Source organism: Lethenteron reissneri, chromosome 47, assembly GCF_015708825.2.
Source record: "Lethenteron reissneri isolate LAM-NWPU_2019-01 chromosome 47, ASM1570882v1, whole genome shotgun sequence".
In the NCBI taxonomy this organism is placed as follows: domain Eukaryota; kingdom Metazoa; phylum Chordata; class Hyperoartia; order Petromyzontiformes; family Petromyzontidae; genus Lethenteron; species Lethenteron reissneri.
Genome location: NC_083825.1, coordinates 9,584,232 through 9,600,965, shown reverse-complemented (window position 1 = coordinate 9,600,965; position 16,734 = coordinate 9,584,232). Strand labels below are relative to the sequence as shown.

General features: G+C 51.6%; 1 protein-coding gene across 1 annotated transcript in view; it reads right to left on the bottom strand.

Annotated features, from left to right (window-relative positions):
* Positions 1–16,734, bottom strand: part of LOC133354527 (bifunctional heparan sulfate N-deacetylase/N-sulfotransferase 2-like) — an 82,683-nt gene that overhangs the window by 16,397 nt on the left and 49,552 nt on the right. The window contains 6 exon segments of the mRNA XM_061571429.1: positions 753–855; positions 3,083–3,192; positions 4,364–4,534; positions 9,152–9,326; positions 10,672–10,795; positions 16,623–16,719. Of these exon segments, the coding sequence (XP_061427413.1) occupies positions 753–855; positions 3,083–3,192; positions 4,364–4,534; positions 9,152–9,326; positions 10,672–10,795; positions 16,623–16,719 (780 nt within the window).

The window sequence follows — 16,734 nt, the reverse complement described above, 5'->3', positions numbered from 1 at the left end:
GAGAAACAAAAAAAACAGGCTTCGTTGGACTATTCGTTGAAACAGTAAAAAAAATCCTTAGCCGGCTTCGGCGTTCTGTGGCTCATCAGCAGGGAACAGCCAGGTAACAAAACGCTGCCACGTTTCAGCGTTTGTCAGGAACGTTTATTTATTTGTTGCATGCGTAGCGTGCCGAGACAAAGCGTTAATTATTCTGTAATTATAATGTATTGAGCTCTTTACGCCGTCGGTCGCAATTAAAAGCGATCAGCACTTGAGGTTTAGATTTTCTGAGCGGCGGTCAGAAGAGAGCTCTGATGATGACACGTCATCATATGATGACACGTCATCATATGATGACACGTCATCAGATGATGACAGGTCATCAGCTGCCACTCGGAGCCACGTTTAACGCAGGAGGCCTTCCCTCTACGGCGAGGACAAGGAAGCACACCCGCGCAACGGATGTTCACTACAAACAGCGGTCGCATTTTATCATAATTGGCTGCGAGCACAAGTGCTGTTAGAAAGCTGGCATGGCAGACGATGGGGTGGTGTGCCTAACAACACCAAACCCCCGATTAGCACGGTTGGCTCAGTACGGTGCAGAAGAAGTTCAACAGACACACAAGACAAAGGGCCCCCATATAGCCTTTACCAGACCGTTTGGGGGGGGGGGGGGGGCAAACGCTGACGAGCGAGCCCTGACGAAGGCCCGCACGCCAGCCACACCACGGCACAGCGGCATACACTCCCACGTGTCCCTCTCTCACCCGCGGCTCCATCTCGGGGTATCTCCTGCCCTTGCCGGTGCCCAGGCACTGCCGCTTGCCGTCCGGGAGCACGTGACACCAGAAGCCCTTTTCCACGTCAAACCTGTGCGGGCAGAAGCGTCACGCGATGATAAACCCGCCCGCCCGCCCGGGGATTCAATACACTGTATTCTTGGTTCTTTCGGTAAAGTCAAGTAGATAGAAAATACAATGTGATCGAAACGTCGTGGGGTTTTTTGCTATTATTATTATTTTCAATGAAAATTGTTTTATTTTAATTTATTTAATTTATTATCTGTTATTGAGATTTTATTTTATATCTATGTGACTTTACCGAAAGAGCCAAGAATATGAATTCCTGCAGTCACGAGAGTTTTAAGTCAAAATTCAATACACTGTCACGAAGCCCGCGTTACGGCTCGATTCGAGAATCGATTCCGCCTCGTCTCGTCCGTTCCCCTCACGGCGTGCGTCGTCCGTTTTGTCGGCGCTCGTCCGTTTTGTCGGCGCTCGTCCGTTTTGTCGGCGTTCGTCCGTTTTGTCGGCGCTCGTCCGTTTTGTCGGCGCTCGTCCGTTTCGTTCCGTCTCGCTCGCCCCCTCCCGAAGGGTGGGGGGGGGCGGTGAAGCCAAATCCCACGTGCAGCGTCTCCGTTTTAGCCCCGCCGGGCGCCACGCTGCTCACCGTGCGTCTCGTTTGTCCGCGTCGCGGTCAGTGCGCCCGGTCAGCCTGACGGGGAGAGCTGCGCGGGCTGTGCTCGAATCGGTGGACACGCGCGCAAAATTGTGCGCGTCCCCCCCCCCCCCACCACCCCCGAGCGTCGAAATCCATTTTGATGGCGGAATCGTTGCACTCCCCAGAGCTCGTGGCGACTCAGTCACCCGCGGTCTCGTGTCGGCCGCATAGACCCCATCAACTTCATATTGGTTGCGCCATTAAACTGTCCTCGTTGTCGCCATCGTCATTGTTGGTGTCAACCTGCAACTTCCCACCGCTGGGCAAAAGCCTCCCACAATTCTTCCACTCGGAAGTTGCCTCCGAATTCTGCGACTTCTTCTTCTTCTCACTCGTCTCTCGCTCAGCTGTTCCGCTGCTTCTTCCTCCGCTGCTGCTATTGCCCTCTCTCGGTCTGCACTCTGCCGTTCATTTTCTCATCGATAAACTTCAGTGCTCAATGTTGAATCTGGTTTTCAGGGTGGTCAACGACACGCTCCAGCTCAGATGAACTTATGAACAACTGTGAACTCTAAATGTCAAGGTGTCTCCTTGCGGACCCGCTCATACGAGACATCTCTGAAAAAGAGCTTCATAGCTCATCATATTTGTGTTACTGTGTGGGTCAGAGTGGGATTTTTCCACAATGTAGGCACACGTGAACGAACGTAGGCACACGTGAGCGATTCTTGGGAATTTCATTGAAGGTTTATGTGTGTATGTTGAACTTCTTTCGCACCGTACGTAGCCAACCGCGCTAATCGGAGTGTGCGGAGGGAAGGACAACAAAGAGACAAGAACGCTAAGTCTGAGCGTAGAGTATTAGAAAGCGGTAATGGAAGGAGGGCGATCTGTCATACTGCGTGGCTTAGAGGTTGACATTTGAGCGTAAGCGTCTGCGACAGATGTGGTCACATTCCGTTGCTCTATTACGTCATGACATTTGGCGCTAAACGTGGCACTCGACCGCAGCGATTGTGCCAGACTCGAGTTTGGTGCCATCGCTGTGTATATCCAAGCATCGAGAAAAGGGATGCTTGTAATTTGTTGGCAACAGGGTAAGTTACGCGGTAGTCACCGAAGAGAAGAGAGACCCCGATACAGAGCACGAGCGGTAAGGAGGGGGGGGGGGGGCGAGAAGTTCAGATATTCTGCGGAAGGAAGAGGTTTTTAAGGTGTATCGGGACGAAGAGCTTGTGATGGGTGGGCCAGCTGTGCAAGAGAGAAGAAGGGCGGCCCGTCGGAGCGGGCACTGGAGTGGGACTGCTATTAGTTGGCGACCAAAACGGCGGAGATGGTGAGGCTCTTAACATTCGGGCCCTCCAGGATCACGTGTCGAATTTTCAGAACCTACAGGATTCCGGCTGACGACGGCCAGGGCTTGATGGCGAGGTGCGCTGGCCAACAAATATTTATGTTTACCTTGACATTCCTGGGTTCCGGTCAAGTCGGGAGAATCATCGCGTCGTGCGTGACGTCATGCGTGACGTCGTGGGCTATGCCGTGCGTGACGTCGTGCGTGACGTCATGCGAGACGTCGTGGGCTATGCCGTGCGTGACGTCGTGCGTGACGTCGTGCGTCACGTCGTGGGCTATGTCGTGCGCGAGCCGAACTCACGTGAGCGTGCGCGTGTAGTTGAGATACGGCTTGACCTCGAGGAATTTCTGAACTCGCTCCATCACCTCCGCCGGGTTCACCTTGAAGAGCTGCCCGTCGATAATTAACAGCTGGGGACATTTACGGCGATAATAAAAACAAACACAACACAACACGGGTGTCAGGTTACGCTGCATTCACACGCAACCGAAGGCTTTAATTACAATTGATTTTCGTCACTAATCTGGAACCGTTTGGGGCACACGTTCCAGGAGTAAATTAACAAATGTGCATTTGTGTAAAATCACCGACTGAGGGGGATTGACCAATGGGAATATCTAAAATCTTCCCAATGAGCTCAATACAGAAAAACCCTTCAGGTGGATGAGTCTCAAAACGAACTAGTTTTAAAATGCAATCCTCGGAGGCGAGGTCCGATCGCCGAGCTGGCAACACTGAGATTCTGGGCTCAGGTCAATGACCTCTGAGCGACCCGGCCACATGGCTTCTGGAACAGTTGAGGGGGGTGAATCATAAACGAGATAATCGACGATGGACAACCGTAATTATCTTCATCGTTTGCTGCATTCAAAGTTTGACGAGGGGTCTGTGCGCTGGTTGTGTGTTTCAGCCAATGGCGCGTAGGTTTTCGCGGTCGTAGCTGTTCAGGGCCCTCCGATGAGTTGTCGGTTGGTACCGCGTGTTGTGTCGACGCGATGTCTGGCGTTTCGCTCCACGTGCTGGGAAGCTCATTCAGGCGGAACTGAACTAGCTCCCAACACGTGGATCGAAACGTCGGACATTGTGCCAAATAACACGCCGTGGTACGACCCGAACGCACAACGGAAAGCCGTGCAGCGCACACGTTATAAAAACCTCCACAGGAGTATTCTGTTACTCGCTTGTAACATTCAAAGTTGTATTCGGGGCTCGGCGTATATCTAAGCGCACGATCAAATACTCCGCATGCCTGGCGTGGCAATAACACAGGGGAGGTGTTACAATGTTCAAACACCAAACAGACACTCCATTGTAAGGCATCAAGTCTGCATGAACTGCACACGCTTGTGGTAAAACATGCAAACAAACGTCCTTTGATAATAATGTAAGCGTTGTCCTTGAAATCGATTGGCCTATACACACCAGAGGCAGCCTCCTTCATGGCCTTGCCTCTGCACCGGTCTTAAGACCAGCGGACGCCACAAGGCGAGCGTCACGAATGGCAATGCGCACATCACAGGATGAATAAACAGCTCGCGCCGAGCGGCTTATTATCTGCGGGACCCTGTTTTGCGACGTCACCTGGTTCGGCGGGTAGCTGGCGAGCCATCGCTCCAGGTGCGACGCGTAGCGGCCCGGCAGGAGGCAGTGGCTCTGCAAGCTGCGCAGTGAGGCGGGCGCCTCGGGCCCGGCCGCGATGGCCTCGTGGAACGAGTAGTTGGTGGCAGCGGCGTCTCGGTGTGCCCTCTGATGCTGGACGCGCAAAACACATAAAGGCGAAGATCGCCCGTATAGCCTTTAACAGACTGTTGGGGCAAGTGGTGTTCGAGAGCAACTGTGAAGGCTGGCACAGCACACGACGGGGTGGATGGCCAGCACCACGCCCGGCCGCCTTTGTCTCCCCAGTGCTGATATTCCATACACCGCACTAGCTACTCAGAGAATCGAACTCGGGTCGCCAGGTTCATAGCGCAGTGCGCTAACAACAACTCTACTGCAAAACACACGCACACACATACACTATGACTGTAATAACATTAATTTGTTGTGCGGTTTCCCCGATGAAAAAATATTTTTTCCTTTCAATTAAAAAAAATGTGGACCATTAGAGGCCGGCAACACACACGCGTGGCGGCGGGGTGATTACCGTCAGCCGTGAAGCAGACGGCGCATACTTTATGGTTAATACGCCCGCAGGGTTAACCAGGGCGGCCGTGGACCACAAACCGCGAAGCTCTGCAACGAGCGGTTAGACGGGCTACCCACTCGTCCACGTCACACCACACCGATAAACAAACACAACAACAACCCCCACGAACAATCAAACATTCGCAAACACGCACTGATCGGAAGCAGGGACACTGTCCAATACCATCGTCTACGATGCATTCATCCGCTTGGAGCCGGCGTCAAGAGCGAATGCGGCGAGTTTGTTTGCATTCGTAACAAAACGCAACTTTGTCCTTATCTTACAAGGCAGTGGGGGGGGGGGGGGGAGAGGGGTTAATCAGCACGAAGGGTGGCCCAGAAAACACGGCTTTTAAGGACGCACGTTGCTGCTGCGTTACGTCACCGTTATGTAACGTGCGGTGGTGGCAGCAGCAGCAGCAGCACCAAGGAACTGTGGCTCCGGGCATTCTATCGCTGCCTATAATCTGGCGCGTCCATGCATGCGTGGACGCGCCCAAGCACGCACAGCCACTCTGGACTTCACATACGTATACTCGCATCACCGCTCGCTGCGTTTTTTTTGCCATTTAAAGTTGATTAAAACGGGGCACTTTCACGGGCAGAAGGGCTGACGACCGATCCTCGCGAATGATAACAGTGGGGCCGGGTGGCACCCGAGGAATGGAATGTGTCCGAGAGGGCATCCGCTGGGGAGATGGAGCGGCGAGATGAGTTTCAAGTGCGCAGGCGCTGGAGGCATTGCGGCATCGTAAGATCGTGGGAGATGACGGCGCATTGGGGAGGCCTTCATCCAGCAGTGGACTGATGAAAGCTGCTGCTGCTGCTCATGATCATAAAAACAGAAAAGTCGAGCAGAGCTCTCCGATGTGATTTCTCAGGTTGCACCGCAGCACCCAGTACGACGTCCTTCGCCTCTTTGCGTTGCGGGAGGCGCTTCGTTCGATTCGGTTCCCAGTGACGAGTTGACCCGCGAGCCCCAATCATTCAGCACACGTGGGGCAAAACGTCCGGACGTCGTGCAAAAAACACGAACATCGGAGAGCGCTGGCACACAGCTGCACGCAGTCGCTGAGACGACGCGAGCGCGGACAGGCGTGGAGCGGCGGACGACTTCGCTTGCCAAATGCACGACATGCACAGTAACCACAGTGCCTTGCACGCCCTAAACCAGGTGTATTCTCGACCGTTATCGAACTGTGCCAATCCTCACAATTTGGGCGGTTAAGCTGCCCAAAAATCTTGAGGCATTTTTACCGCGCAACGATTGGCCCGAGGAAACTCGCGCTCAATTTTCGGGAGACAACAACGCTCCCGAGGTCCGCTTGTGACGATTCGCGTCAAGAATACAATCACAAATCTTCACGATCCTCCACAACCGTTGCCTTCCCAGGATCGGCTGCGAGTATGTACGTTGAACTTCTTTCGCACCGTACCGCAGGCATGCGCCACCACGCCTGGCTTAGAGCAGTGCACGCACAAAATCCTTTAATGGGATAGATAGATCACTTCGTGAAAAATGTACCCAAAGCAGAGACAAATCTCCCCTTCATAGCCTACGCAGACTGTTTGGGCAAGTGCTGTGAGCTAGCGACCAGTAATGGCTGGCGGTGGGCACACAAGCTCCAGCAGCAGTGTTGATGTTTTGCTCAGATATTCAAGAACAATGTTAGCCCTGAGCAGCAATCAAACGCGAGTTCGCCAGTATCGGAGCGTGGTGCGCTAACGACTGCTGTTAGCGAGCACCTATTAAGGCCAGCACAGCACACGAGGGGATGACCAACAGCACTCATGGCAACATTGTCTCCCCAGTGCTGAGGTTTTTGACACACGGAACCATACACTAATTTAAGGCTAAGCCAACCAAGGTGAGGCCCAGAACTGGTTCATATATTTTCTGCTGATATTGGTCGTGAGCGGGAATCGAACACGGGTCGCTGGGTCCGTAGCGCGGTGCACTAACCACTGCACTTCCGCTCCTTTCTGTAGCAAAAAAACAAAACAAAAAAAACAAAGATCCCCCGTATAGCCTTAACACACTGTAGGGGCAAGTGCTGTTAGCGAGCACCTATGAAGGCCAGAACGGTACACAAGGGGAAGGGTGGCCAGCACCACGCCCGACCGCCTTTGTCTCCCTAGTGGCGATATTTACACACCGCACCAGGTAATCATTTGAGGTTGAGTCGACCTAGGAAAGGCCCAGGACCAGTTCAGAAAATCATCACTGGTGTTGGCCGTGAGCGGGAATCGAACCCGGGTCGCCGGGTTCATAGCGCAGCGCACTAACCGCGACACTACCGCTCCCCCTTCTGAAGCGCACACACACGCAGGTAGAAATAATTTTTGCGGGGTGATTTTTTTTCTTTTTACAGGGGGACGGGCGGTGGTGGAGGAGGGGGGGGGAGGTCCAATCGCATTAAATGTACGCAAAGGACACGGCTTCGGGCAGGCCTCACTGAAATATAGTTCCCCCCCATCGCTTCCCGAATCACCTCATGCCGCTGCAGTAGAAACACGTTTAAATTTAAATTTCGATTTAAAGCTTTCGTGACTGCAGGGATTCATCTTCTTGGATCTTTCGGTAAAGTCACGTAGAAGGGAAATAATAAAATAATAAAAATAAAACATAATAAAATAATTTTCACGACGTTTCGGCCACAACGCAAGCAGCCGTCCCCTCGGGTGAAGAACAAGTCTGTCGGAAAGACAGCGTCTGAATGAACACCACCAGGCTTGGCAGCGTATATTTAAGCTGAGTTGGAGGGGGAAGAGCGCCTTGACAAAGGAATTTGCATATCAAGAGGAATTTAGCATATTTATGGGAAATGCAGATATGGGATTAGTCACTACTTGTGGAATGCGTACGCATTTTGATTTATTAAAACGCCTCGGCACAAGTTCAGCGCCGCGAGGCGACCGGCTGAGCGCGCCCTCCAGCGGTCCGTGCCCGCGGCCCCCCACAGGCTCCGACGTTTTATTTTCCGCGCCAAAAAGACGCAGAGCGCCGAACTCAGCTGCTCGACGCGCTGCCAGGTGCAGGTATTTTTCCCGCCGTCTATAAATTGTTTTTTTGGGGGTGGGGGGGGCGGAGGGACGGGGGGCGCTCTGCTGCAAGCAGGATTATAAAGATTGCAAAGTCATTAACGAGGACAAAAAAACATTTTCCTCACACTAATTGGATGAGCCGGGTTGTCGGTTTGTAATTATTTCGTGGCTAACTGGACTCTGGCTGGTTGCCACCGAGCGATAACTCTGGCGGTGATAATGAAAGAAAAGAACAAACGGAGAACTTTGTTGAAAACAAGACAAAGGCAAAGATCTCCCGAATAGCCTTAACCCACTTTTGGGGCAAGTGAATGCTCACGAGCACCATTGTTGAAAACGGACACAGCGATACACACACGCGTACACGTGCGTTTGCACACTTCCACCTGTAGCAACACAATCGTAAACAACAACCGCCATTCGCCACTAAGTACCGGTGACGTCACCACGACGCTTGTGCCAGGCCATGTGCACCTTGAGGCCACGTGAAGTGTCGAACGCCCGCTGGCAGGAGGTCACGGGGCAGACCCAGGTGCTACGGGTCGACTGACCGAGATGACCGAGATGACTGGCTGATGCACCACCTGTTCCCCCTACTGTGCTAACTTGCTGTGCTTTAGACCCCAGTCGCTCCGCTCGTTGTTGTGAGCGTCGCTCCTCCGCCCTCCGTTGTTGCTGGAGGGCGACTGCCTCCAACTGCCCAGTAGCGTCCTTCACGAGCCTCATCCACTGAGGCCGATCTTGACACCGCTGGTACCAGTCATCGGCAAGTCCACTCAGCTCCACATCCTCCTGTACCACGTCACTACATCTCTTCTCTAGCCCGTGCTGCGCCCGTTTAGCCCCCTCGATCCGGCCGACCAAAAGCTGTTAAAGCACGCAGCCTTGCCTGCCGGAGGAGCTCACCGATGGGACTTTCCCCAGATCTTGCACGTGCATGTACACACACGCACGCTGAAACACACACTCAAACAAACACGCAAACGCACTTAATATACATATCGCCATATAGCCTTATAGACTATTAGTGAGCACCTATAAAAGCCAGCACAGCACACAAGGCTTGGGGACAGGGCTGATGAGGAAACAGGTGAGACGGGGTGACAGGTGAGGTGAGGGGGGCGTGCGCCGCCACACCTGATACCACGAGTGCGCGCGGTCGGCGGGCGGGATGAGGATGGTGATGAGCTTGGCGGTGGGCAGCAGCGCGAAGGCGCGGTGCGGCGCCGGCTCGCTCGCAAAGTACGTGGCGCTCTTCTCGAACAACAGCTCCGCGCTGCGGTTCGACGGCGCCGGGAAGAACTCCATGTACCTGTACACAATTGGGGGGCCCGGTTGGAAAGGGCGAGGGGGGGGGGGGGGAGTAGGGCGGACGTGCGGGTGGGGCACAAAGATCAAGGATTTGCATCGATGGGGCAACTTAAATCCCGAAGCAATTCCAAGTAATCCATAATAGAGGTTTTTTTTTGGTTAGATCGCGTAAATATATGAATGTGTCGTTAAACCCGCCACCACCCGACACAGTCAACTAGTAAGTGTTGTCACGTGAACAGAACGTGCCAATTCGTCACGAGTACAGCACTACCGGTGTGTTGGAGAGCCAAGCCACAACATTTACAATCTGAGTACGACGTTTCGCCAGTAATTACAACTAGCTTCATCAGGCGACAGCCACATTTGTGGAGGAGTCCACCCGTTTCATTCCTTATATAGAGGCGTGGATGTGGCGAACACACTTTTGCGCTCTTGCGCAGCAGCACAAGTTTGACCCACCACCGGCATGCAAACTGGCATTCGTTTTCCAACAGGGGGGCGATGAAGCCCAAGATTTTCGAAATAGTCAAAGATCGCCCCCCAACTGTCCATTAATAGCCTTTGTATGTACTGCACGTCGAACTTCTTTTGCACCGTACGTAGCGCGCAATGAAATCAGTTCGTGTGCAGGAGCTAGGTGGATATAATTACATAGCAAGATCGCGAGAGATGGCAGCCTTCATCCAGCGGTCAGTTGCTCGTGGCAGCTGATGATGATGAATATGGCGCACAAGGTGTGGCTAGCACCGTGAACAGCCAACTTTGTCTCCCCAATGTTGATGTTGATGTATCAAACCCACGTGCTCAATTAAGGCTAAGCCAAGCTAGTGAAGAGTTTGTTACACGGTCACTAACAACACCTGCCCCAACACTCTACATGGGCTCCATTGGTAAATATTAAGTGTGTGCCTGTGTATGCAGGTTTGCGTGTTGGCAATATGTGTGTTCGTACAATCTCGTGGGCGCGTGTGCACTTGAGATCTACCTCGCCTGGTATACAGGAGTTCGTGGGTTCAATTTCGACCCTGACGCCTGTACATTTGTACTGTAGTTTGTATCTCTCTCTCACCGTGGTCGCGTGGATTTTTCTCCGGGTCCTCCGGTTTTTCCCTCCACATTTAGAACCAACATCACGCGTTTAGAGTATTTGGCTGCAATAAATTTCCACGTGATAAGCCACTTCTCGTTGCCCTATCATTTGTGACCACGTCGCTTCTGAAAAAGAGCTGTCGCGCCCAGTGGGCCTTACCTGGTAAATCATAAAAAAAAAGTGTAACTCCACGCGTATTTGTAATGCGCGAGTGCGTGCGTGTTGGCGAGTGACGCGGGATTTGCGCGCTGACCAGTCGAGGCCTCGGTGGTAGTTAGCGCCGTTGAAGAACTGCACCTCCTCGTAGGCCGCAGGGCTGGGGAAGCTGCTCGTGATGGCCGGGTGAAGCTTCAGAAACGTGTAGAGTGCCGTGGTGCCTGGGGCCGGGAGGGGCGCGGGAAACGGTGTCACTACATCGCACCAATGCCGCGCGTCGTGCCGACGTTGGCGACGTTTCCCGAGGCTCGCGAGCGGACGAGGAGAGCTGCGACGATGTCGGGCGCCCATAGAGTTATGAGAGAAAACCTCAAGGGAGCGGTCAGGGCCACGCGCAAGTCGATCGTGACGGATAATAAATAAGAAAACAGAAAGTAATTAATGGCAACAATCATAATAGTTGATGATGGCAGCGACGTCACTAACATTGCCAACGTCACGAACATTATACATATACCTCAGCCACAGGTCAGCTGATGGCGATTACACAAACATCAATTCGTGCAATGAAGAAATGATTGTATTAGATGTGTATACATCATATATAATTAGTTCAGGTAAAAACCCGCAGTCATTCTAGACGCACCACAATATTAACAACAAAGAATCAATTATTGAACCGAATCGCAACTCCGAATGATGGCGATTGGTAGAATTACGAGAGGGGTTAATTCTATATCCGTCTGACGTAGTATCACATCATAGAAAAAGACAATCCCCACTCAAGCAGCTCACACAAAGTAGCATTAATAATGATAATAATAAAACAATAAAAATGCTAAAACGTTCCTGGAATTCCTCATTGATCGCTCACTCAAGCTGGACACCTCCAAACTCAGCTCAACGCTCTTCACCTCAAGCGAGGGATTGAAACACGACTGGCAAGTGCCACGGCAGTGGTACATGCGCGAGTGCTCTTCTCCATCGAGCAACACGGGAGAGAGGACAACTAACTCACAAGTCTTTCCCGTTCCGATGACATACACGTACCTCATCGGAACGGAAACCGGAGGAAGAAAAAAACGTTATCGGTACCGAGGCTCTCACGAGGCCATGCGGGAGGGCGCGTGGCACAGTTTGCCGTCAGCTATCGCAGAGTGTGGTCGTGTCGCTACAGTTTTCTGTAGCGACACAAAAATAGCGGCGCTACGCCTCTCAGAGTAAAATTAAAGCTGACCCGCTTGTGCGTTGCGAGACTCAGCAGTGAACGGGACCCACCCTGAAATTTGCAAACGTCTCGGAACGAGAAAGGGTTAAGGGAGCTTCCGTTGAGCAAGAGGATTTAACTGTGCAAAGGAAGGCGAGCAAAGACTCACAAGTACGAACGCATAAAACGAGCACGCTTTAGTTAGGCGTGCGTGTGCTTGAACACCAAATCAAGAACCGCCCCGCTACAGAAACTTGTGGGAAAGACTTGCAAACTGCCACCCTCTCACTGATCTACCCAAGGGCAGAATCGCTGCCCTACAGCCTGGTCCGGGGAGCTCGTACACAAAACTACCAGATGCGCAATTAAGTAACGCAACGCGCTTCAAGACCAGATTTGCTGAAACTGTCACAAATCCTCTGGCTGCACGTTCAGGCAAACATTCTGCCGGCAGATGTCTACAGGAACATGCAAGCAGCCGTGGAGCGTAATGTAGCCTGCGCTCCTTCATCAGACCGATAGCAGAACTGCACAAACTCTCCCCTGAAGCCACTCTCGTGCGTAGCAGACCTCAACTGTGGCAATTAGCGCCTGAACATAATGCAATCGTACGCAAGGATAGCACAAACACCGCATGCATGTTCCAACGCACGTAACACTCTAACCATGCCGGTGCACATCGTAATTGGAGCTTTGAAATTGTATATTTTTAGCGTTTTTTTTATTTTGTTGCCAAATCTTGCTCAAAAGCTATACTGGCAGTGCTTAATATAATCTGCACCAGACCAGGCCACAGTTATTTTAGCGCAGTACATCCCGTCTCACACCTCATTTTATCTTTGAAACTTTTAAAAACCTGTTCATATTATTACATCAACATAGGGTAAAATAAATAATAAAAATGATGCAGGATAATTACACTATGTAACACTATTTTTCTTCCTGGGTAATAAGTGTTATTTTGTAATTGCTTATGCCTAAAAAGTACGGAAAAAGATTTAGAATTGAGTAGTTTTTCGAGTTTGTTCCTCCCCACAGAGAACTCGGTCCGCTGTGGCCAGTCCCGCCTGTCATAGTGCGCCTTGGTGTCTAAATCTTTCGTAGTAATTTTTGTATTACTTTAGTATAAATACATGTAAATTTTGATTCATGTGTTGTTTTTTACTTTATGTGAAAGAAAAGACACAAATTCGCCAGTTTTCTCATTGAAAATGGGTAAATTTCAAAGTATCACTGTCCTGGTCACAAAAGCAAAGTTTGTGAGGAATAATAGCCATTTTCTATACTTTTGAGGCATAAGCAATTAGGAAATAACACTTACTACCCAGGAACAAAAAATAATTCTTACACAGTGTCATCAATAAGTATATCTCGCTTGAGCGGTAAGGCCTAACGCTGATACCCATTACCTCCCTCAAGCCAGCCCAGAAACGTTCCAGAGGGGAAAATGCCGTGGTACGTTTCATCAACGTTGGTGAGCTGTGGTGGACATTTCACTGGCATCGATGAGCCGCGGTAAGTTTCATACCGAATGGTTTAGACGTTTGCAGCTTTCATTAAAACATGGGGCGCGTTCTACAACAAGACGGGGATTGACGCACAGACATACGTGATATTTCCCAGGAATAACATTCGGCAAGCCAATAAAGCTTGCCTTAGAAAAATCAACGCGAGAGAGAGAAATTGAACCAGTCCGACAAGCGTGGGCGGCTGCGCGATACTTGGGGTGCATTTTCGTAACGCAAATCGCCGGTGCCTTGAGAGGTGATTTTTAACCGTTTAAAAAAAAAGGTTGGCACGCCACCCCCGCCTCTCGTCGAGTGCGATATTAATTGAGTCGTTACTGCCGCGGGGGTTGCTCTGGGATTTTGGAGCGAGGGGCGACGGGGCTTTGGGCGAGGGGTGCCGCGGCGTCGATGGCGCTGCTGAAGGCGAGGAAGCCACGTGAATTCATTAATGTGCCACGAAGCCCCGGCTCCACGGAGCAATGCCTCCGGCTTAGATGAATAATGAGCCCGCCGCTGCATGCGAGGCAGGCGGCACGAGAGTGCGTGCAGCAGAGATTTGACAAAACTCTGGCGGGTCGGCGCAACGCAAAACAGCGCCGAGTTGACCTCACTCTGACTTTCACTTTTCTATTTGTTTTGGCTGAACGTCACTGGAATCGCGTCGCGAGGCGCAGAAGCGTCCGTTTGAAATTACACCGGTCAGCAAAGCATCGCCCCGGAAGGCAGGTTCACTCGACTACTCGCGGAGTAACCACGCCAGGCCTCTCTTAGCCGAACATCAGAAGGGACTCTTACGTTCCCCGTGTGAGGTTTATCAGTAATCGGGAATGGTGAAATACAGAGTAGGATGCAGGATGGAGGCCCATTGGATAGTTGGATACGACAACGAGGAGGTGCATATCAATGAGTCTCATCGAAACAGGCGCTGTTGGGAAGTGTCTACTTTGTGCCGGCACGGCAAAAAACATCAATACTGGCTTTTACTGCTTTTGTCTACCCAGCACGAATGTTTACACACCGCGCCAGGTACTAATTTTGAGGCTGAGGTGACTTTCTGATATCGGACATGGCTGGGAATTGAACCCAGGTCATCTGGTTTGTAGAGCAGTGAGCAAAATACCGCACCACCACCGCTCACACAAAGATCCCCCTCCCTCCGTATAGCCTTAACAGATTGTTGGGGTAAGAGCCGTTAGCGAGTACCTGTGAAGGCTGGCATGGCATCGGAGGAGGTGGGCGGCCAGCACCGCGCCCAGCCGCCTTTGTTTCTCTAGTAACAATGTTTGCACATTCTGCCAGGTACTCGTTTGCGACTGAGTCGACCTAGGGGAGGCCCAGGTCTGATTCAGATAATCGTCACTGGTGTTGGTGGCCGTGAGCGGGAAATCAAACTTAGGTCGCCAGATTCGTAGCGCAGCGTAGCGCTAACCGCCGCCCTACCGCTCCCACTTATATGTGTGACTGCACACGCACGCACGCAAGCACGCGCACTCGTACGCAACACCGCAAACCATATTGACGCATCGACGAACAAGTGCACCACATCATTTGGTATGCCGCCCTTGTACACCGGAGCCCCGTTTATAATGAACCCGCGTCTGTACCCTCGGGTACACGCGTGCCTGTGCGTCGCTACCAAATTAACCGCAGCCGGCTATAAACATGGCGGGGGGGGGGATTTTCTACAAAGCACACACAAGCCAAGGCAGTTCTTTCAAGAAGAGCCAAGGAGGCCGAGTGATAGAGCTTCGACTGGATAAATATTTACCAACGATAAAAAAACAACGGCAAAAAAAAGGAAAATACTGGCAAGGCCAGCTCACACCCGGGCCACTTATTTCACAGAGCCAGAGTGTGCAGCAGGGCAAAGGTTCAAGGAGTGCACCGGTCTAAACAGAGCACTGTGAAGATGGATTCCAGTCTGGCTGACCCAAGAGTTCTCCTGCATCTACGTTTGCGGAGGGGAAAAACTAAAATCCCTACGGAGTCTGAGAGGGGGGGGGGGGGGGGGGGCGGGTGGGACATTCAAAGATGAGTGCTTCACGCCGACCGGTCGTTATCGAAAGGTACGGCGAAAAATATTCGTTGATGAAGTATCTTTTTAAACATAATCATTATTATACTCCTAATAATTATAGTGGACAATGACTCGGAGCAGATAAAAATTATCGAGCATGAATGAGAATATTTGTTAATACTGGAGGAATCCGATAAGCTTTCAGGCTCGTGACCATGACTACGGCTGCTGCTCACCACAGGTCCAAGCGTGACCGACTTGACGAGGCTAAATTAACGAGTCTGGATGAATACGCGGACCTGAGATAATTTAGTAGTTTTGTTAGAGACTGCAGTGCACAGAGCAACACCAACAATGGTAGTCTTATTTCATTTATATATGCAATGTAAAAAATATTTACCGAGTTCACCGATTGGCTGACCTGATGATAATGGAGGGAGGAAAGGGAAGGGAGAGGGAGGGCAGGGAGGGGAGGGGAGGGAGGGAGGGCAGGGAGGGAGGGAGTGTCCGCTTGAGCCGTGTCTCCACCACGACTACGCAAAATCCGCTGATTGCGACTTAACTAAAATCCCAACTGCATCATCGACTAGACTGAGACTACAGCTAAAACATCCATAATCGCGAAAATATAAATGCGTCATTAAACCCGCCACCACCCGACACAGCCAATTAGTAAGGTTTGTCACGTAAACAGAACGTGCCTATTCGTTACTAGTACAGCATACTGGTGTGTTGGAGAGCAAATCCACAATATTTACAATCTAAAAATGACGTACGACACCACCCACCTCTTTCTGTGTCCTCCTACCCTTCTCCCTGTGCCCCCTTCCTCTACCCTGTCTATCCTCCCTGGGCCACGGCCGTAGATCGCTACGATTGAGCGCCAATACGTCGGTCGCTTTTGGAGGACGCTTTGGAGGACGTCTACCCAAGCGTCTTTGTGTCTGTGCTGTTGGTGAATAAACAACAAAACCGCACACTGCCGGGTGGCCAACTGGTCGGCCCTGAACTCGCCGGAAATCTCATGGCAAATGCACACGGCGGACATTAACACATTCACCACTGGCCTTTAGCGCGGGATCCCAAGTGCTTACCGTCGTCCCGGCTAACTTAACAGCCGGCAATAAATCACGGCTCAGTTGGGACGAGGCAAGGAGAGGGGGGGAGAGAGGCCCCGGGGTGGAGCGGCGCTTTCCTTTTGCGAAGCAGCCAACGGAAGCAAAACTAAGCTCCCCGATACTGGGACCCTCAATCATCCTAAATGAGTTCATAAAATAATAAAATAATAATAAGCGCTCCCTCGCATAAGCACTGACCGGTCTTCTGGGGCCCGATCACCAACAGCTTGGGCAGGCGGTCGCAGGTCTTCTCTTTAGACCAAATGTCCTGGTGCCTCTTGTCGTTGCAAGGGTTCTGAAAAGGGACATT